General features: G+C 43.0%; 2 protein-coding genes across 4 annotated transcripts in view; both read left to right on the forward strand.

The window, feature by feature from the left end:
* Window positions 1–35: 35 nt before the first annotated feature.
* Window positions 36–12593, forward strand: stam2 (signal transducing adaptor molecule (SH3 domain and ITAM motif) 2). Its single transcript, XM_048978186.1, has 14 exons — window positions 36–312; window positions 3794–3878; window positions 4125–4200; window positions 4895–4990; window positions 5101–5247; window positions 5966–6035; window positions 6345–6537; window positions 6674–6768; window positions 6894–6976; window positions 7152–7239; window positions 7321–7375; window positions 9533–9686; window positions 9966–10135; window positions 10458–12593. The coding sequence occupies exons 1-14, from the start codon at window positions 273–275 to the stop codon at window positions 10651–10653; spliced, it is 1548 nt and encodes a 515-aa protein (XP_048834143.1). The 5' UTR covers window positions 36–272; the 3' UTR covers window positions 10654–12593.
* A 1180-nt stretch (window positions 12594–13773) lies between these two features.
* Window positions 13774–22938, forward strand: part of cacnb4a (calcium channel, voltage-dependent, beta 4a subunit) — a 34463-nt gene continuing 25298 nt past the window's right edge. The window contains exons 1-2 of one of the 3 annotated variants that reach the window (XM_048978668.1): window positions 13774–14032; window positions 14943–15026. In XM_048978668.1, coding sequence (XP_048834625.1) covers window positions 13970–14032; window positions 14943–15026 — 147 coding nt within the window. In that variant the 5' untranslated portion in view covers window positions 13774–13969. Of the gene's footprint in view, window positions 14033–14942; window positions 15027–20844; window positions 21219–22938 lie in introns of those variants that run through there. The other 2 variants (XM_048978666.1, XM_048978667.1) reach the window with 2 other exon arrangements.

Here is a 22938-nt window from a genome sequence, read left to right on the forward strand (position 1 = left end):
TATAAAATAAACGTCGTTTTCAAAAAATATTAATTAGTATGTATGTCAAAAGGGCAGTCACATTATATCCTGTCACAATTAACAAGATGACTGAAATTGTATTTGCCTAATAAAACGCATTTCAGGCACTTTATCGGCATGCTAGATTTACGGAAGAGCAACTGGTGAAACTGGGCATAGTTGGATGGATGAGGAAGGGATATTTTTAAATACCGGATATTTTTTTGCATTATTTTAGACGTGACACTGTTTTCTTCATAAAGGGTTTCGATATGCCGTTGTTCGCCCAAAATCCGTTCGACCAAGATGTGGGTAAGTCAGACAGCACAACACTGTTTATGTGTTGACCCAGATATTCATAGGAAGTGGCTAACGTTAGCTAGCGTCTTCGGAAGGTTTCCTTTTCCATAGCTAGCTGCCTTGTTTTTCACGGTCTTTAGCCAGCGTCACTATAACGTTTACACTCGCTTCCATTAAAAATCATAAGGACAGTATAGCTTGCGATCTGTAATCGAAGAAATAGGCCGATAAACAAGTGACATTTTTGTATATTTACCTCCGCTCATACAGTTATAGTTAACATATAGCTAGCATAGTAGTAATCTGTAAAGGATTATGCTCTGTCATCATTGTACTAACCCACCCCTGTGTGGAGGAGTAGTCGTATAACTAGTTAGGTGACCAAATGTATAATATTTGACAGAAATTACAAAGCGTACAGCTCGCTACGCTATCTACGTTAATACCACTAAGGTCACAGTATTAACTCGTATAAACCAGACAGCTAAACACACGAACTGTTTAGTATAACTATGTCTTTTAATTAGTGATTTTCGACCTTTTCGATTTTTCAAATATATAGAGAGTTTATTTTTTTCCCCTTATGGCTTAAAATTGTATTCTTATATTTTCTGTAATCAGCTAGAAATTGGACGACGCAATACAATAATACAATAATACAGGAAACTGAAGTTAAAGAGCACCATAATAATAACAACGGATAAACACTTCAATTTGAAACGATAGTTACAGGTGTCAGGTGTCTATACTTGAAATTGATAACGCGCATTTTAACCATGAACATAAATAAAGTTTAAACTTTAAAATAAATTCTGAAATTTAGGGACCCGTTATATTTCCATTTTATTGGGTAACATTTAAAAATAAGATTGGAGTATGGCTGCTTATGTAACAATTAGTATTGTAGATTATATTATATTATTTTAGATAATTCCCTAGCGGACTACATATTGAAGGACTTTTCAACTAAAATGCTAAGAACCAGATAATGATTTGTGTATTACCTGCATTTTAAGAAGATTCATTCTGCATCAATGGATGTAAATAATATTTTTTTAAGATGTTAACACACAAATATTTCAAACATTTAAAAATGTTATGTCACCTGTAGACTATCAAAGTATACACTAAGTATCCTGTTCATTCATATGGGTATGACATGTCGTCTAGGTGATTTTGAAAGTGGTATGAATGTTGGTGCCAGACATGGTGGTTCCAGCATCTCAGAAACAACCACCTTTCCGGGATTTTCATGCAGTACAGTGTCTAGAGTTCAAGGGCAGCAAACAAAGGATCAAGCTTTTTTTTTTCTCTGACAGTGCTGATAATGAGAGAGGTCAAAGGAGAATGACCAGACTTCTTAAAGCTAACTTGAAGACCACAAGTGTAAAAAATAACAGCTCCATACAACATTGGTGTGCAGAAAGGCATCTCTGAACATTCAGTATAATTAAGTCCTATACTAACTATACTAGATAGGTGTACCTGATAAAGTGGCCACTGAGTATATATGTTTGAAGAAAACAAAAATTACAATTATATGCTCATACACTCACTGGCCGCTTCATATGCCTTGCTAGTTTCGGGTTGGTCCCCCTTTTGCCTTCAAAACTGCTTTAATTCTTTGTGGCATAAATCCAACAAGGTGCTTCAAACTTTCCTCGGAGACTTTGGTCCATGTTGACATGATAGTATTACACAATTGCTGTAGAATTGTTCCGTGGCACCTTTATGATGCCAAACTCCCGTTCCACTACATCCCATAGGTGCTTTATTTGATTGAGATCCGATGAGTGAGGAGCACATTTCAGTGTGACACATTGTCATGTTAAAGAAACCAGTCTGAGATTATATGAGCTTTGTGACCTGTCGCGTTATCCTGCTGGAAGTAGCCATTAGAAGCTGGGTACATAAAGGGATGGACATGATCAACAACCATACTCGGGGTGGTTGTGGCATTTAAATGATGCTTCTTGGTAATAAGCAGCCCAAAGTGTGCCAAGGAAATATCCCCCATACCATTACCCCACCACCAGCAGCCTGAATTGTTGATACTAGGCAGGATGGATCCATGCTTTCATATTGTTTATAGCAAATAGTAACCCTACCGTCTGAACGTCACAGCAGGAATGGAGACTCATCTGACGAGGAAACATTTTTCCAATCTTCCCTTTTTCCATGTCTGTGCGCACTGTAGCTTCAGTCTCCTGTTCTTAGCTGACAGTAGAGGCACCCAGTGTGCTGCTGTAGCCCATCTGCTTCAAGGTTCAATCTCTTGTCTGTTCAGAGATGCTCTTCTGGATTCCTTGGTCATAACAAGTGGTTATTTGTGTTACTGTTGTCTTTCTATCAGCCTGAACCAATTTGGCCATTCTTCTCTGACCTCTGCCATCAACAAGGCACAGAGAACCACTGCTCACTGGATGTTTTTGCTTTTTCAGCCCATTCTCTGTAAACCCTAGAAATGATTCTGCATGAAAATTCCAGTAGATCAGCAGTTTCTGGATTATTCATACTAGCCCATCTGGCGCCTACAACCATGTAGCATTCCAAGTCACTTATATCACCTTTATTCCCAATTCTGGTATTTGACGTGAACATTAACTGAAGCTCCTGACCTGTATCTGTATGATGTTCTGCATTGTGCTGCTGACATAAGATTGGCTGATTAAGTATTTACTTCAAGGAGTAGTTGAGCAAGTCTATCTAACATGGTGGCTAGTCATAGTGTATTTGCATGCCGAGTGTAATAAGTCAGTCATATAGCCATCTCAACTTGCAGATATTTGATATATAGAAGAGTATTAATTGAACCTTTACTATGTACCTGTTGTGAAAAAATGAGGAAATGTATTTCATGGACAAATGCAAATTTCGCATGCAAATCTTTAAGTTCAGCATGTTAATGGTTGTTTATGTAGGGATAGAGGATATATACTTGCGTGTCTCACGGTTTCCTGTGTAGTGTTCTGACACAGGAGAACAAAATTCAGTATTATCAAACATTCAAATCCCGTCTTTGACAGAATAGTCAGGAGTTTACGGAAGGCCCTTAACTCCTCTGAAATTTACCAGGGATGGATGAGGTGTGTGTGTCACAAGTAACGATGGAGAGCATGTTGGGTGATGGGATATGCCAGAAGGAGCATTATAGTACATCTCTTCTCTTACTTGTGCATATGGCAAATAACGGTTCATGTTTAAGAACTTTATGAATAATGTTTTTTTTGTAGTAGAGCAAACTGTAGAGAGTAGGAAGTAGAGAAAACTCCTGAAGAAAATTCATTAGGAAAATGGTGGGAGTGATTTGTAGTGGGCAATGGTAGAGTAGGCAGTTTGTCATACGATAGTAGCTCTGCCTTAAAGTCTCATCCAGTTGTGTAGAGACATTTTATGATTTTTATTAAGTGCTTTTGTTGGTAGCTGCCTCCCCCCAGGCACCAATGCACTTATGGCAGGTACTACATCACTTGTCCTTTTTTCGCATTTACAGAGAAAGCAACAAGTGAAAACAACACAACAGATGACTGGGGCCTCATCATGGATATATGTGACCGTGTGGGGACGATTCCGAATGGGTACGCTGTTCCGTCCTACCTTTTATCGGGTATCGTTCATAGCCTGAGGTCTTGCTAGCGGTTGCACTGACATTGTTTGTTGCAAGTCAGATGAATTGTTTTCTTTTGTCCTTCATGCACTTCATAGCTAACTTCTATTGTTCTTCTTCCAGCTAACTTCTATTCGTCTGTCTAAAACAGCATCTGTTACCTGTGTCTTCTGCTGCCTGTCCAACAGGTGTATTTACTAGTCTCCTTACTTCACAGAGCTAAAGAGTGCCTGCGGGCCATAATGAGGAGAGTCAACCACAAGGTCCCTCACGTCGCCATGCAGGCGCTGACTGTGAGTCATGCTCCACGGTGACACTTTAGCCACTTCTGTCCACACCCTGGCTGCTCACAGTATTGGCATGCCTTGGTGGAGGTTGTGAAATGGAAAAATCATGTAAAGGGGCATAAGTGTGGCAAAGAATGGTGAGAATCTGATGTTGTGAAGACTCTGCCTGCACCAGCAGCACCATCCACCTGTACTTTCGTGGGACATAGTGGAGTTTCTAATATTTTGAACTTGCTCATATGGCAGTGACTTGGGGAAGTCCCCCGTTAAGGGTTATCTGCACAAAGGCTGTAGAGAACAGTATGGTGATTCTCAGCCTGGTAGCTTCAGTGTTGGGTTCCCTGAGACCCTGTCACTTTTATGGCTGCCCCCATTTTTATCACTCTCCCACAATCGACATCACAGGTTTCAGCTGCAAGGTTTCACGCCTGCTTCGTATTTTTAAAATCTTTACAGCTCATATGAAATAACCTTCTCTGCCACAGAACCAGCCAAAGTTTCACTCGCATCTCATTTTAATAGCAAGTCTTTGTATCATGTTAATGCTTCTGCAACCCCATGGTACATGTCTGACTGTTTGGAGATTTACTGTTACCCATGAATATAATGAAACATGCTCATACTGAGTGAAATCCAGTATCACCACTTTATCACTAGCTTTCTCATCAGTAATCCTCTATGGTCTCTTTTTTTCCTTCAGTTGCTGGGTGCTTGTGTATCTAACAGCGGAAAGATCTTTCACCTTGAAATATGCTCACGGGAATTTGCCACTGAAGTCAGAGGTATTCTGAACAAGGTACTGTTTCCAGTAGTGTCATTATTTTCGGGACTGTGGTTTCCTTAAATGTAACAGCGCATTGACTTTGCATTAGTGACCCCCCCCCCCCCCCCCATCCTTATTAACAGGCCCACCCCAAAGTGTGTGAGAAACTCAAGGCCCTCATGGTAGAGTGGGCTGAAGATTTCCAGAAAGACCCCCAGCTTAGCCTCATCGGTGCCACCATCAAGTCCTTGAAGGAGGAAGGTGTGAGCTTCCCATTCTCCGGCCCGCAGGTTGGTGCATCATCCCTCCCTCTGCTTCAAGCACTTCACTGCCTGACATATGCTCTTCACTAATTTCAGCTCATCAGTTTTAGCATAATTGTGCCACTGAGCAATGCTGTTCCTTGAGGGCTGTGGTCCCATGGATCTTCACTTAGTCTTTGAGTGTGATGGCTAGCTATTGTCAAACCGCCTAGAAGGTGAACTGGATCCCCACATTCCCTGGTGGCCCATAGAGACTCTCCGTAATGCCTCATTCCCCTGTGGTGTCCTCCTCAAACATCAGCTACTGGGTAGCTTTCAAAAGGGACATTTTACTTCTTATTGCTCTAGTAATGGCAGAATCCTTATTCAATAATCTGACCGAATTCATAAGAAATACAAATCTGTGATGCTTCCTGGAGGCCTTGTGACCTGATGGAGGTCATGAAGGTGAGGTAAATGGGCCTTCTTGCCTGCCCCCTTGTGGTGTGACACAAAAACTCATCCCGCTGGAGCACACTTGCAATATGGGCCTTTTTCATAAGACGTTAAGCTGACGTTAAGCATAAGTAGTTAGTTAAAAATTGTGTACAAATGTTATGGGGCAACCTGCTTTTCTTAGAGAAACGTTCATGACGTTCATCTCGCCACTGATGTTGTGGACTGAATGTCTATCTTTTGAGGGCCTCAGTAAGCTTTATGAGCGGAGTTTTGCTTTAATTGTGGCTCTTGTCTCTGTTAATGACAGAGTTCCTCCACAGTGAAACCTAGCACCCCTGCAGCAGCCAAACCTTCAGATGAAGATGACTTGGCTAAAGGTGAGGACCCCTTCATGACAAATGTGCCCTTTTGGCATCAACAGTTTCCTTGATGTTGGTTAATTGTTGTCATTATTATTATTTGTTGTAGTTTACAGCTCTGGTAGGTAAAATTGGTGGATGGAGACTGATGATGATGATGGTAAATCCGAAGCATCTCCCACTCTAGATTCAGAGAGTGTTTTGTAATTTATACAGGTGGGAGCCAATTAATGTTAATGACTTTGCTCCTGTGGTCAGCTCACCCGTAAAGTGCATGACACCTCATAGCCGCTCTTCTGGCGAACATCCCTGTGTCCTCCCCCACAGCCATCGAGCTGTCGCTCCAGGAGCAGAAGCATCACACAGACACCCGGGCACTGACAGTGCCGGTGGACCCCCCCTTCAACAGCGGCACCCCTCAGGACGCCCGTAAGGTGCGAGCCCTCTATGACTTTGAGGCAGCGGAGGACAATGAGCTGACTTTTAAGGCGGGGGAGCTGGTCATCATCCTGGATGACAGGTACCCACATCACTAGCTTTTTCCTTGATGTCTGCATTTGCGTTTGCTCTTTCCAATCCACATGCCCTCCGACTTTGACTTTATTTTGGCTAATGTAAAAATAGCTGCTGTTCGATATCTCCGTGTGATTCCACAGCGACCCCAACTGGTGGAAAGGTGAGAACCACAGAGGTATTGGCCTTTTCCCCTCCAACTTTGTCACCACCAACTTGAATGCAGAACCTGAACCAGGTGGGCTCACTACAGTCTCACACTTGCAGTCTCACCATTGATCAGTCTTTCTTGTGGAGTGCAGGTCCTGCTCCTGTATGTATTGAGGTGACTGAACTTGAAGCCTTCTGTTATGTTGTCTCCAGCTGTCTTTGTGGAACATGGAGCTCCTCCTGAAGAGTCTATTCAGGACACTAAGCTGGAGCCTCAGATCGTGGTTATAGATGAGGTTTGTGTGTTACCTTTTCATAACTATACATCTGGATTGAATGCAGAACAAGCTGTTTCTTTGCCTCGAATCTGGAGTATATTGATCTATTTTGTTTCCTCATCAGTGTAATTCTTAAGAGCATCAATAATGGCTTGTGAGATAGTTATGAAGTTTGTGTGCACTGTGTCTGCAGGAGAAGATGGACAGAACACTCTACCTGCTGCAGAACAAAGACCCTGCAGATGGAGAGCCTGACAGCCCAGAGCTTCTTCATCTCGAGGGTGAGGAACACTTGAGTCTGTCTTTTTCTCCAGGGATTTTTCTGGCTTTGTGTGCCTGATGTCCTCTTGCCTCCATCTTAGATGCCTGTGAGAAGATGAACCCATTAATCGATGAGAGACTAGAAGACATTGACAGGTAAGCAATCCTGATGTATTCCCTTAGTCCCTGAGATTTTTCATAATGCTGTGTCATTTTACACATCATTAAGAGTAAACCATTCTAAAGGTGGCCACATACTTCAAAACGAAATCGAGGGAATCAATGTCGCTCTAGCAATACAGTCAGACCTCGGACATTCGCGAGGTTAGGTTCCTGAACCCGTCCCAAATGAGTAGGGTTCGCGGATGTTTGCTAGAGTCACTAAAAATGGTAATATGTGCTTATTTGTATAGTTTAAACCCTAAATATGACGCCAGTCATGCTCCCAAAACACTTTAATTTCATTTAAAAGTTGGCTTAACCCGCTGGGGTCAATGGCATTGTCGGCGATGCAGCGTATCTTTCTCGTGTATTTCAGTTCATAACTCGCTGAAATCTTATTGTAGAAACATGGGAAAAAAAACGCTGACCAAATCCATAATCTGTCTTGTTTTCAAAACGTCCGTTGTCGGAGGTATTGAAGTTTTTAAAATTAGGTTAAATAGGCAAAAAAGTAAAACATGTGACCTTTGTTTTACCTGCATTGGGGGCATGTAGTGCCACCCTCACCTGAAGATTGCTATTCGCATTCTAAATAGCTGCATTAGCACATATTCAAATCGCATTTGCATGGTAATTAGATGAAAAACGCAATGGTGAAACGCGATCCAGATACATCCCCATCAGCACCATAAAAGGCGGGGTAGATATGGCCAGGTGTGAATGGCTCATGCATACACATGAGAGCTCCTACATATTCAATGGAAGGAGGCCAGAAATAGTGGCATGAGTTAGCTTTTCTTATTCTCAAACTGAATGTTGCAACTACACCATTTAGTCATCTTCATGTAGCCAAGACTTTAGTGATCAGATATCTGGGATCAAAACAAACTGCCACCATTGCTTACTATGTACTTTTTATAATGTTTCTGCAAGTGTTCCGAACTGCTTTTTGCAATGTCTATTCCTTGATACCAAATTGTAAACTTCACATAAATCTGCCATATTTTCAAAGTACACTAAGATTAAGATGAGTTTAATGCCAAAACAAATGTATAAGAAATAATTTATTTGTAATGAATTAAGTTTATGATATTGAATGAAATGTGTGATCATGCCCCAGTCAGTGAAAATGTGTTCCCTACCCCTAGACCCCAGAGGGTTAATACATTACCTTTAAAAAAACAAATTTTTGATGTAGAAATAGAGTAGTGTATCGCCTAACAGATACTCATTTAACTAATGTTACCCCTACTGATTCATAGAACACAGCATTGGCTGCCATTTTCTTTTGCATTCACAGTAGGGTAAAATGAGTCAACGGACGGGACTAAACTTGACAGAAGTCATATACGTAACCAAGGTACAATTCAATAAAATATGTAAGGGAAACATGTACTGTATGTACAGGGTACAGGTATTCAATCAATTAAAAATTACGTAAAGACATACAGAAATAATAACTATGTGTGCACTAACCACGAAAAAGAGAGAGAGAACAAAAATACATACATTAAAAATATTTAATAAAAAATCAGTAGAATTACATTTTTGCGGATCTGTGAATTCGCGAATCACAAAGCGTGAATGCACGAGGGCTGACGGTACATCTTATTAGCAGTCATCACTGTTGCAGTACACCACCCATGCAGGGATTTTTTTGCTGGTTCTGATCCCACCCATTTTCCACAATTGGTTCACATAATATTCACATAATGTAACGCTATTGGGTTGGTCAGCAGGACTAATTATGCAGTTACCAGCATGCTTTGCACCGCACTGCATGTATCTTTAATAGAAAATGTCGTAACCATGTAATGTTTGCCATGTAATGTGTGCCTTGTTAGTATGTAACTGCAAGTGTTGTGTCTATTTTTGGTTTCCTTGTCGGTAATGCTGTTAATATTAAACCAATACTGGCTATTGATAAAGACGGCACCTTCCATGTGAAAAGAGCTCTCATCTTTATTAAAAAGAATCACACTCATCATAATACGTTTATCTGCGCTCTTTATGCTGCATGAAAAACACCCTGTGTCCTCTGAGGGTGTGGCATGACATGGAAAGAACATGGTGGCAGCAACGTTTAAAGTATGCGACACTGGTGTAACCACCGTTGGGATAAAGCTTGGTGTGATGTTCTCTGATGTCCAGGAAGCACTCTGAGCTCTCGGAGCTGAACGTGAAGGTCCTGGAAGCCCTGGAGCTGTACAACAAACTGATGAATGAGGCGCCCATCTATTCCACCTACTCTAAGATGCAGCCCCAGCCTCACTACGTGGCCCCTGCTCCGGGCGTCACCATGCAGGTCAGAACGGCCTGCCTTTGCCTGCAGAGGGCACCACCTCTTCCTCACACCCACTTCCAAATCTTCCTTAGGTGAAATACAGAGGGAATCTGTTAATGACTGTCGTAACAAAAGCATGCTATTTTCCGTAAACACTTTGCCCATGACTGATGTCATAGTGCTGAGGTCGGCTGTGTCTACAGCTGAATGGGCTTATCCACTGCAGTGTTAGCGCATTTATGACTCTGTAACGGAAATAATCGGCGCTGCTATTATAATGTGAGTGTCATGTTTTCACAGGGTTACCCAGGCCAGCCTCAGGGTGGTGCATATATGCCGTCAGGAATTGCGCAGGGCCCCCCCGCTCCGCCCTATAATATGGGCCCCGAGCAGCCCGCGTCCCTGCACTCCCTCCCCCCACCCACCGGCACATCCGGCAGCAGCCAGCCCCAGCAGCCGCCCTACACCAGGTACTGTCGCTCCCCCTCTCGCCCAATGCTGTTTACTTATTTGTTTCATAATATTGAATATTTCCTGAGGTGATGATTTCTGGTCCAGAGAGTACAAATCCAGACCAAGATTTTGTTTCAACCGACCAGTTAAGTACTCTGTAACTGTGACTCTTTATACTCAACTGGTTGGTTGAAACAAAATGTTGGTCTGGATTTGTACTCTCTGGACCTGATTATTTTCTAATGTCTGAATTCAGATGTAAAAATTGAATATGGATACACTGAAGCTCAAGTGAAATGAAGCCATTTGTTTCCTAACATTTTGCCTGCATTTCTCCAGTGCTGTAAATCCAGCATACATAGGTCAGCCACCGGGTGGCCCCACCTCGTACCCGCAGCAGATGGGCGTGGCCATGGACATGTCAGCCTATCAGAACACTAACCCCAGTATGCCCCCGGGTGCTTATCAAATGGCAGCTCCAGCTCATACCGCCCCACAGCCGCAAACTACCTACTACCAGCAACCTCTCCTCTAAACCTGTACAGTAAAGTCAGACTTCAGTACCCCAGAGAAACCCATCTGATGCAACATCAGTTAGTTAACCTGCACATCTTTTCTTCTTTATTTTTGTTTTTTCTCCACTGCTTTATTGTGTTGATTTCAGTTTTTGTGCTCACAGGCAGGAGGGTGCTGCCTTCTGTGGGAACAGGGCCTAGTTAAGGTGATGAACAGCAGTCATATTTAGTAGCTTTGGCAAAGTACGAGCACATGTTCCAGTTTTGCTTTGTACATTCGACTTTAAATTTAGTTAGCTGCTAATTTCACAGGAAGATGTTGATTAAGTGTCCCGTTCTTTGTACATCCCCGCTAAGCTGGAGCTTTGGAACCAAGCTTTTCATTTCATTCTGTTAATTAGTCAGAACCTGTGACTCCCTGAGACTGTAAACTCACTACACAGCTGAACATCTTCACCTTCAACATTGCGACTCCCTTGTTTCTCCACTTCTGCAAAAATAGCTGCATTTTGAAGTCTCAACCTCTGGACATTATGAGAAATTATGATGTGCCCATATTACCCCTTAGTCAGTGGGATTGGTGGCATACGTTTGCAAAAGGGTTGCATCATTTGAAGCAGTTTACATTGTGGAGGCAATACACATTTTATATCTTTTTTTTTTTTTTTTTTCCTTCAAATGAACATAAGCATGTGAACGAAAATACAGTTTTTAGAGGTTAAAATAATGGGAAGAATGAATCGTTTTACCTTTCCTAGGTTAATGAGGTTAACTGGTAAAATGCAGTGGGTGCACAGTAAATGGAAACTGCACACGTGTTCAGCTGGCTCTGTAAAGGTTTACCATGCGTACCTTGCTAATGTGCCAAGTCTTCAGACACCTTGGGCTTAGGGTTGGGGTTAGAGCCCCCATTGGAGCTGCACTGGAGCAGTGCTCAGTGACGGGCTTGTCATCAGGGACACGCAAAAGTTCCTTGGTGCATGTTTCCTGCATCTGTAGTTGCCCCGAGTGATGTGACAGGTCTGCTTTTGGGGTAAATGCTGGAGGCCTGAGCGGTACGTACCCCACTGGCTCAGTAAGCCACATAGAACAGCCTCTGATATGCAAGTCCTAGCTGTCTCTGCACTCTGAGAGAAGCTGTCTTCAGGCTTTAATTTAATTTACTGTAAATGACTCCTCTTGTACTGCAGTTTGTACTTTAATTGTAATATTTTCTTTAGGGCGGATGTTTGTTACTGGGTCACCTCCGTTTTCCAAATGTAATTCAAATCTTTCTGGTCTGCTTTTTGTTTTTCTATACAAGCAGGATGAATACATGTATAATCCTCACTGACTAATTGCTGATCAAATGTTACCGATCTGTTAATAATGTTAAATACATATTTATGTGCTAAAGAGACACAGTCAAATTAATTAGCAGAAACTTTTTTATCTTTAAATTTTAGAATTGGCGAAACTCCTGCAGAGTAGTTCAGTTGTGCTTTTCTGCAGCAGTTATGATACATAAAAATCAATATAACCCTTCTGTAACCTTTACAAAATCTGTTGTATATTAGATGTAAAGTATCTCGCATTAGAGGGATTGCACCTTAAATTTATAAGCATTTCTTTGCCATTGGATGCCTTGTTTTCTTTAAAAGTCGAAATAAAAGAATTCATTCCAGAAGCTGCTGTGTGTTTAGAGTGTAAAGAAGGGTTTTTGGGACCTCTTTGTCCACGATTGTCATATTCTCTTGTACTTCATGTTTTATATCTTTAGGGTCCTCTGTATCTTATCTTGTCATTGTATATTGTTCAATTTGTAACACCCAGAGAATACTAAACAGCCTTTAAAATTAAAATGACTTTGTGTTTCAGCTATGGTTGGTTGATATGTATAATTATACCCTGTAATACCCCTTTTATGCTTTTGGTGTATAATATTAAAAGTGAGTAATTTCAGGTTGAGCCCTGTTCAGCAGCTCCTTCAGTAAGTGTGTGTTCTGTTATCCATCGCTGTGAATCTGTGTGGTGGAGAATGGTATCCATTCACTCATGAAGGACCCTTTCTCACGTGCCTGAAGCTTGTTTCCTCCTACATAGACCAATGCAGTCATACATTTGACTTGTTTTTCTCCTCCCTCAGTTGTCATCCTCTTCAGCTCATACCTTTATTTGTCAGCTATGAAATCATCTCCTTCTGTCAAATTCTGACAGTCATGCTTGTGACTCAGGCCCTTACATTGTGGAAAGCCTCCGTTTGGTCTTGAGTGCCTGGCTATAGTTTGCTTATTATCCACTTAACACAAGTGGTTTGTGAGTTTTCTCTTTTTTTGTGTGTCCTGCTGCTATTGTAATAACTCTAAAATGTAAAATGCTAGGGATCTTTACTAGTTTGTATGCAAATTCTCTCTCCTTGGCCAGTGATGTTAACCTTAACAGTGAATATAGACATTATTAACTGTATTCTGCTTTACAGTTGAGACAGTTGTTGGCTACTATAAGGTCAAGACTGTTTCACCAAGGTTATTGGTTTATGTGACAGCAGCAACAACTTTGCCTAGGATAAGCACCTGTAACATATTTATTTTTTATTAGCAGTTAGACCTTTACCTAAAATTAATCCAGTCAAAATTTCCGAAGACAAGTATTATCTCAGGTGCATTTTGTTTATTGTAATATTTAGAGGGATCTTATGCACCCATGCCGATATACCAATGCAGAATGAATACTGTTTTTAAATTCTTAGATATACTCGATTAAAATGAATCAATGAAATATTTTAATTGACATCACGTTGAACTGAATGCATCCTCGTGTTCTTTGGCGATTTGTTTGCTTCTATGAGTTGTTTTTGGTGACACTGTTGAAATGTAATGCGTGTCCTGATGTAATACATCAGGATTATACATAACCCTTGACCATTTCCTTGCTAATGACTTTGGTGATATACATCGGTATTTCCTTACTTCAGTATAGTGCAGATTGCACTGTATATATTTTTATTTCGTTTATTTTTTTTGGAAAGCGTGCAGTTCACGAAGGTTTCTAAAAACTCCTCGGATCTCAAGGGCTCCCAAGAGCTTCCAGCAGCTCGCGCGGAGGCGAAGCGCCAGCCATCCCATCGTCCTCCAGCCCCCTCGAGTCCCGCGCGGCGCGCCGCCGCCGTGCGCGCCTTTGACGACGCGCGCCCCCGCTCAGGTAGCTGGAGTCCGGCGGAGTACGCGGGAGGCACCGTTTCTGCGCGTGAGCACCGAGCCGAGAGAGAAGCTGGAGCCGGCTGTCCAATACCCGCAACACTTCCAGTGGAGCGGCCCGGAGAGGCAGCCGCCGCCGTGGACCGACGAGCTGGCGGAGATGTCCCGGCACATTTACACCCGGCACAAAATCGGCGAGGGGCTCCAGAAGCCCATCTTCCAGGTAACGCAGGGCTTGGCGGACATGGAGCGGGGCTGGAGTGTGCCTGGGTCCCTGGGTCCCGTCCGGTACCGAGACAGCCCGTAAAAGCGGGACTCGGTTAGTTAGAGGGTGAGTGTATGACTCGCGTTTTTATACATCAACATTAAGAAATGTGAGTGAAACGCCACGATTCGTTACTTTGACAGCTGTCTTACAAGGTATTAAATTGAAGTAAGCGCTTCGTTATTTCCGCGCTGACAGTGTTGACGGTCCCTGTTCTCCGTAATATAGTGATACCGTCATGATATGAAAACAAATCTTTATATTCTGTAACAGCCTGTCTGTTTCCCGATAGGCACAGAGGAAGCACGGCTACCGACCATGTATGCCGTACGTGTCCGGTTCCTTTTAAAATTGTTGTTTTTAAATGTTGTATCCCATTAATTATGTGGATTGACCTTGCCGGGAATCATCTGACGAGTGTAAACTGACAGAAAGGAGGTGACCTAGATAATGTGACCCCGTTAGAAAAAATCCAGTTAAAAAGAGAATTTTAATGCTTAACTGACACAATTACTTGATATAGTGCTAGATATAGTTCATCTAAATATGGAGCAAAAAATCGGATCATAATTAGGTCAGTCTAATAAGGCTGATATCCGTTTGGAAGTATGTGAGCTTTAATGCCAGTCATATGGGTATGACAAACTTGTTTTCCACTTCCATCAATTTTTGCAGCTGTCCTTACGTAGGATGCCCCTCAGTATCCAGTCAAAGGCTTTTGTGCGGTAGTCGCGTAGGCCTGCTGCAGGCTCGAAATGGACGCCTCTTGTAAGTTGTCACATGAGCACGGTCGCCGGTGCGGAGGGCTGTGTCTCAGGTGGCCCTCGCCTGCCTGGACCAGTGACGTGTCAGCTGCTTTCCCGTGCAGGTGAACAGAGGGACCTACTCGCGGCGCAGCCGACTCAAGCGGTCGGATGGCAGTACCACCTCCACCAGCTTCATCCTCAGACAGGTAAGGGGGGGGAGAGGTCCTTGGAGCCCACACACATTGCTCCTATCAGACTAAGCTTTCTGGTGATTTATCTGCGGAGCGGTTGTCCCCCATCTTCGTGGAAGTGTCCATTCATCCGGGTGGGTGTTCTTCGTCAGGGCAGCTCAGCACCATGCACCAGCATATGTTGGGTTTTGTTCGCCTCACAAGGGTTTATCCACAGCCATGGCAGCACAGTTATTCATGAACGTATCACGCAGAAGGCTGCATTAGCAAGAAGTCCAGAGAGTGCGCCCTGTTCCTCCTCTAAAAATATAGGAGCTTACACTGGAAAAATGATCGGAGCTGTTGTGGGGAGTCAGTGGCCTCGATTTCCATCCACCTGGGTGTTTGCCAGCCCTCCGCTGAAATAACCTTTATTACATAATTTCCGAGCAGGCAGGTGAACTGCAGGTGCCTGCAGACCCAGCACTAGCAGAGTTCACCTTAAGCGTGCTTGCATGTATGACAAATTCAGGTGACCTTCTGTCAGGGTGAAAAAACCGCACGACGACATGACTGCTGTTGCTGAGTAAGATGACGTCCCTGTTGTCGCCAGCCACCTGCTGGATAACCATACGCATGGACTGTGTGTTTGTTCGCATACGTTGTGCAGATAAAGTGAGAAAGAGCAGCACATGTAAACAAAGAAAGCAGCATAAGCCAGGCTGATTATCTTACTACGTAGGTTTACCCTGCCATGTTTCAAGCATGCAATACTCTCGGTATGATTATCTTGTTCAAAATTATACAGATTTCAATATGTGCAACCACTAGTCTATGACTGAGGGCATGATAAAGCAGAGGGCCTTCCTCTTTAAATATCTTGCATTTAGTGATAGTGCTTTGATTTGCTTTTATATAATGATCTAACTTATGTAATGTGAACATGGTGTCTTACGTGGCTTTGTCATACCCAGCAGGCTGGTACTACTTTACCATTACAGCTTAGCCATTTCACCCTACCTGTTCAACAGATTTTATGCTTCTGTCTGGTCCGAGTTTTACCAGAGAAATTTATGTTGGCTTATGTTGGCTATTTTTGAGAGACAGACCAGCGCATCACTATATCTGACAATTTATCTCCCTTGGGAAAACCATAAAATAAGCAGGCAGCAGTCCAGCGGTCGGTGTCAAACGGATATTGTCGGCCGTGGAAAAGCCCAGATTCAGCTGAGGTGTCTGCTGATGTCAGGAAGTCCACTTCGGGCTTACTGTGCCTGCATGTTGTGACAAGCAGCAGCAAGGTCCCTCAATCTGCCGCTGTGCCTCTCCGCCTCTCTGAAGGCTTCTGCCCTGAATAGCGCTAGACGTTCAGTGGTGGAGCACAAATGGCGCCGTCCCCACAGGTCACAGTGCTCCATCTCGCAGCTCGCGCGCTACATACCAGCTGGGACTGTGACAGGAAAGTTGTGAAATAGTTCCTGCTGTTGACTTAGACACATTTTGTGCTATTTTGATTGCTTTGCACGAAGCAGCAATGTTATGTAATGTCTCCCTTAGACTGTGTGATTCCGTTCACGTTACATCAGACTCATGTTGACTGTTTTAAGGTTATATGGTATTAAAATACCTAATTGACCAGGTTGGAGTACATATTGAAAGAAGAGGGACTAGCTTCACATATTTGATACTTTACAGTCTGTGCTATATTCTATAGTAGGCAAAGTGATAAATGACAGAAATGTATTATGTATAATACGTAGCCTGCTTCTAGGGTGAGATGACATTTCAGCTTTGAATGTTTTTGTCTGGCATGTAAGTTAGTCTAGCTGGCGACCAGTCGGCATGAGATGAAGTAGCATAGCACCGGTACACAGTGTGTTGTGTCCTGCATGTGGGAAATTTTATGAAAAATTGATTACAGGTAACATGATGGGATGTGCAGAGACCTTGGGACCTTACATATAGCAGGTGTAACTAAGAGAAGACAAGCCATTTTTGTTAGTGTTTTGCAACAGTTCTTTTTAGGGGTGTAAAGATGCATCGTGATGAATCAATTATTAATCATTAAGATTCAATGCATCAGTCAGTATGCAAAATCGATTTTTGGGGGCAGAATCCTGCTTTTCCTTGCTCTCATGTTCATGTGCTGTAGGTAAATGCACAAAGCAGTGGTTTCAGGATGACAGGGGAAGGTTCATTAATATTCATAATGGAAGAGCTCTGACACTTTTGGGTAATGCCCTGTTTTGCAGAATAGAACTCTCTCTCTAATGGTGAAGAAAATCTATGTGCTACAATGCTTTTTAGAAACTCCCCTCTTTTGTAGTTCAAAAAAGTCATTTTTGCTGTATATGGTACAAGACTCTAAGTAAAAAGTAATTTTAGCCTTTGAGATGCCTGATATATTGGTTAACATATTGGTATCGAATGATATTGCTTAAGAATCCAGATTTTGGCATCGGTCTGATGCCAAATCTTGGCCGATTTTTGTAACTTCATCAGTATTCAAGGTTAGCAGCACCACAGCTAAAGACACAACTACTAAAGCACCATGATAGTGGATACGATTACATTGCACAATCAGCCATTTTCCGGAGAGGAAGACGAGGGATTTAGTCGGCTCATTCTCCACTTAAAAGAGGTCTCAAAGTAGCAGTCTGCAACATGTTTATAATTCGCTATGAGATATGGCCCGCAGATCGGACTTCCATTTTTCATGCAATAAAAATGATGACATCATTTCACTAATTTGCACCGGCAAGCTCCAGCCCCAGCAGCCCCAGATCAGGTAGTGCCTTTAATGTGTTTGTTTTTTTTCCTGTACAGTTCAGTAGTTGGCCTTTTAACAATTTTATAATGGGCTTGTTCTTTTTCTGTATCCCATTAATAGTTTGTAATTAAGTTCCTGTGGTAATACTTGTGATTTTTTTTCATTGAAGTTAAAAAGTTTTTAATTCAGGCCAACAAAATAATTGAATAATCAAATTGTGAATAGAAAGTCAAGAATTCTGATGCATCAAATTGTTCCATCGGTAATCGTTACTGAATTGTATTGCACTGGGGCCAACAATTTATACCCCTAGTTCTTTTGTGTTTGATATCTGACAGTGACCAGAAATATGTGATGTGGAGAAACTGAGGAGAGGAATCTTCACTGGAACCATGGCTGGTTCATGTCAGTCATGCTTTAGTCAGTGTTTCAGAAAAACTTCATGTTTACTACCTCCGGGCCTCACTGTTTAACACCTGTGCAAACTCATGAGGGTAAAAGGCAAAGGCTATTTTCACTCATGTGCCATTTAATTTGCTCCATTTAATTGAATTTCATTTCATTATAATTTTTTGACCCTCACTAATGTGTGGATTGTCTGTGAAGCGCTGATTTGCATAGCTCCGCTGACACAGGTATTATAATTTTACAGATCAGTGGTAAATCTTTCCATGAAACCCCTTTGACACTCGCTGGTTGGCTCCTCCCAGATGGAGGTGGGGCTCCGCATGACAAAAGTGTATTTGTTGGCACCATGTAGGAAAGTTATTGTCTTAAATAAGGGCTTATGTAAAATAACCAACCAATAGCTGATTTGTTAGTGGCTTGATGCAGTAACCTGCTGTAGAAAAAAGAATTTAGCTATCCTTCCATAGAGGAATAAAGCTTGAATGATGCTGTAAAACGTCTTCCTCTGATCACAGCTTACAATTATCACTGTCAGCACTATAGAATGAGTGTGACAAGCCCCTATGGTCTGCCCATAGAGCAGACCTTAACCCACAGTGCTGGTCTTGAGGTCAACACTAGACAGTTTATTGGACAGGTCGGTTTTGTTGATTGAAAAGATGTGACCCAGAGCAGTTTCCAGCATTAAATTTGGATTGTTCCAGTAATGAGATCAGCTGTCTGAAATACAATATCTATAACATGACTAAGTTATTAAACTTTGGGTATGCTGATGTATTTATCTATGAATTGGGTGTCCAGTAATCCTACAGATATGTATTTATTTGATTTGTATTATAAATGAAAAAAAAAATAGTTATTGGATCACTCTAACAACCATATTAGTGAAACCAGTGACCTTCCTGTTACAGGCACCAAGTCCTGACCTGCAGGAGAACACACCTAACTGATGCTGGTTGTGGGTAGTGTGTGTTTCACAATGCCGCAATTCTGAACTTCTGGGGCATTGAACTGCTCTTTGTTGCCCTCTACTGTCTGTTAAGGGAAAACACACAAGTATAAAATCTGTCACACTGTTTTGTACAGAAATTTGTTATGCTGTATGTGGAGGTTATGATGGAGTAACAGAATTTTTTTTGGCTGAGATTAAGCATCTACATGCAAAGCCTCCTCAGTAATGGTAAGTAAAGTCAGCTGGTCTGTGTCTTACATGGAATGAGGACCCCCCCCACACACACACCCCTCCCCCAGCTACGTAGACTCCCATGGGAATGCCAACTAAGGTCTGCAAAGGATCATGCTGGGGGAGGTCTTTGGGTCCTGAAGGGGGCTGTGTGGATAGCAGAACCTGTTGGCTATTTAAAATACATTTTTCATTTTTCAATATCTGCATCACAGAATAATACCAACCAAAGCATGGTTTCAGCTGGCAGTTGTAGTTCTCAGCTTGGTCCCTAGAGGGCCTTGTGTTTCTATATGGTTGTCATTTCAAGGGAGCATTGCAACCCTGCACTTCATAAGTGGTATGGAAGCCGGAATGAACCATGATCCTAAAATAAGATCATAATTAATTTCATTGAGATGGTTAACAAGTGATAATCGTCAAGTATCTCATCATTTAAATAATGCAGAATTCCTGTGATCATGGAAGCACAGTGTTTCTCTGTGGTTGATATTTTCCTGTATTTTAAAGGAAATGTGCGGGAGAAATAAGTGCTTATGTATGAGAAAGAATCACCATATCAGAAAAAAATCTGAAGGGTGAGCAGCAGTTTATTTTTTCAGAATGTCACATGATATGGGTGCCTGTGCTTTTGTCTATATAAACAGTGCAGGCAGTGTGACAGAAAAAGCTCATTTTGTCATCCTTGGCTTTAAGATAAGTCGTGATGAGGCATCGTTGTTATTAGACACACATTTCCTGCTTTACTGTGTTTATATGGCTGCATGGCATGTCCTGTTTTTACAGTTACACAAATTAAATATTAATACGTTTGTTTCCTGACAACAATTATGATTCTGTTCTGTGTTTGCTGACATAATTGTGCTTTGGAATGTGTGCTTATGTATTAAATGTCTGTGTATGTGTGTGTGTTAAATAAGGAAACAGGTCTGCCTTCAGACCTGTGAAAAAAATAGAATGATTCACACATTGGCCGTTCATTTCCGAGGTGCTCCTCTGTAAAGCATCACAATGGATCTGGACATCATTCTGGGAATAGGGTTGCCTTAGTGTCTGCTTCTCTGTGTTTCATTGGTAAGAACTGGAGTGTAATGAAGCAGGAGTTTCACCCTTTTGCACCCAGTGTTCAGGAAGCTGCAGTGATGTAGCCAGCCGGCATGCTCCGGTGCCTTGCATCCAGCTCCCATTTTATTTTCCATTACTCCTTCGTGTGTTGTGAGTAGAAAAGGGGTGAGGGGAGGGGGACAGGGCAATACCGTGAGAGCCAGAGCTCAGGGTCAGCATGATCACCCCTCACATGCCATTGTAATCAGTCCCCCCGTGTAATCGCTCTCTCTAGGATCCTAATAGCAGAGAAGGAGGGTGCAAGGAGGAGGGAAAGGGAGAGGAGAGAAAGGAAGGGAGGCAAAGAGGGGGTGGGGGCGTTGCTTTCCCGATGCAGACCCCCCCTTCCTTATTCACAGTCGAGGAGAGCGCTCTCCAAAGCTGACTGGAGCATCGGCCAGCCAATCAGCAGCCTGGCTGCCTGCTTTGTCATCGAGCTCTGATTGAGGAAGGATTCGCTCTCTTGCTCTGTGTTTGGAAGGCAGATAGGATGCCTGGTCAGTACAGCCTCCAGGGATAAAGCTGCTGCCCTGTGATGTGAATGAACAGCAGCAGCTCGCTCAGGAGGAAGCACGGCACATCTCTCCGCGCAGGCCCAGGGACACCGCACCAGGCCTTTTCCTTGCTGATTTCTGCTGAAGGGGGGGTCATTGCAGTCCAGCTTTTTTCGTTGCTCATCACCCTTGTTTTTTTGTGCTGTTTGGAATATTGGCCCTCCATGTACGACAACTTGTACCTGCATGGATTTGAAGACTCGGAGGCGGTGAGTGAGTGGGGAGAGTGGCAGGGCTCACCTGGGGACACAGGGGCTCGCGTGCGCACTGCCGCCGGCCACAAAGGGGCTACCGCCGTGGCTCCGTTGGGCTAGGGAGGGGGATCTGTGCGTGCATTTCAGGTCGGCTCCTCTGCGTTACTGAGCCATGCATCTCTGTGGCTGGGAAAGAAATGCAGGCAGGAAAGGGTGTTTGTTCCATTTCTCTGTACAGCCTTCCAACCAGCACGCCGGTTTGCATCTTGTTCTTTGCTTCATTGAATAGCATGCTGTCTGAGAACTACCGGACGAATCGCCGTCCCTTTAAGGTTGCCATCGCATAATGTGTCATTATGTAGCCTTTTGTAAAAGTCCACTGCGTCCGTGTACCATTTAAAGGGGCAGCATCCCCCCTTTGTCTCTCCCCTCCCCTGCCGAGCTATGCGCCTAAGCAGCCATCGCGGCGGCAGCAAATGATTGTGACGAGTCACCCGCAGGGGCAGCAGCACCTAACGGGCCGGGCTGGCCATCCTTCAAGGTGTCTGCCTGGCTCACATACACACAGAGACCAGATCCCCGCAGTCTCTGTGGTTCTGTTTCTCAGTGACGGGCGGCGACAAGAGGAAGCCAGTGCAGGACAAAAAAGCTGCTTACAAAAGCAATAATAGAAAAGGCCTGGGCGGTGAGCTGGAAGGGGGAGTGTGCGGCAGGGCTTAGCGCAGCGCTAATTAGCCCAGCTAGCTCTCGCACCGAATGATTTCCCATGGAAGCGTGTGCTGGAAGCCTCCTGTGACGTTAGCGTGTTTGCTGCAGTGTGACACACTGTCTCGCAGAGAGCCTCTCGTGTCAGAAATGAGCGTGTGCATGCTGACATCAAGCACCGTACTGCTGTCATTGGGCAGGTTTGGCGTCTCTCAAAAACCGTGCAACTGCCCGATGGAACCCACTTCCATTTTTAGACAACTATTTATCCAAATTTATGTGAACTCATTAATAATTTACACTCGCGGTGAAACGTAGATCAATATATTGCATTTTCCTTTCTGTCATTTTAGCCTGCACGTTTTATGATGCTGAGCAATTAATTGAATAAAATTAAAATTGTTAATAAAATAAAATTATTGCCTCAGTATGTAATGACCGACCACCATTGGAATACACGGAAAATGAAGAGTGTAGGAATCCTGAGCTGGCGGGTGCTAAGTCTAATACAGCGGCAGTGTCTCCCACAGCTCCTCAGCTACAGCCCTGTAGTGTGCGGCTCTGGGAGGTTCAGGATTAGGGTCAGTACTGTGCGGGTGTGGAGGTCTACAAGGCCACTTTGCAGAGGGATGCTTACTCTGAAAGCCCGGGAACACTGACACCAAACAACATGACTATTTTATGACCTGCAGGCTCCTTGGTTACGATGGTCGTCTGGGGGATGGGAGACCTGGCTGTAATTCCTGCTGAGGTCTAGACCATCTTGGGGCTACTGCAACATCATTTTTAATCACTATGACAAATTAGCCAAAATAAATGCACTAATAAAGTTTGCATAGTCCTCAAAGGAAAAAAAAAAATTATGTAGTATTTATACATTTTATTATATTTAGTTAATATTGTATTTCCTTTTTAGGCAGTTAAAGTACTTTATTGCATCTCAAATGTTATGTTTTTGTAAATATTTTGATAGTTAGGGCATTTTATGCATCTTTGTATTATCTTTAGTAGCTTAGTAGCAGTAAAAATG

Source organism: Brienomyrus brachyistius, chromosome 16 (genome assembly GCF_023856365.1).
Source record: "Brienomyrus brachyistius isolate T26 chromosome 16, BBRACH_0.4, whole genome shotgun sequence".
NCBI classification, from domain to species: domain Eukaryota; kingdom Metazoa; phylum Chordata; class Actinopteri; order Osteoglossiformes; family Mormyridae; genus Brienomyrus; species Brienomyrus brachyistius.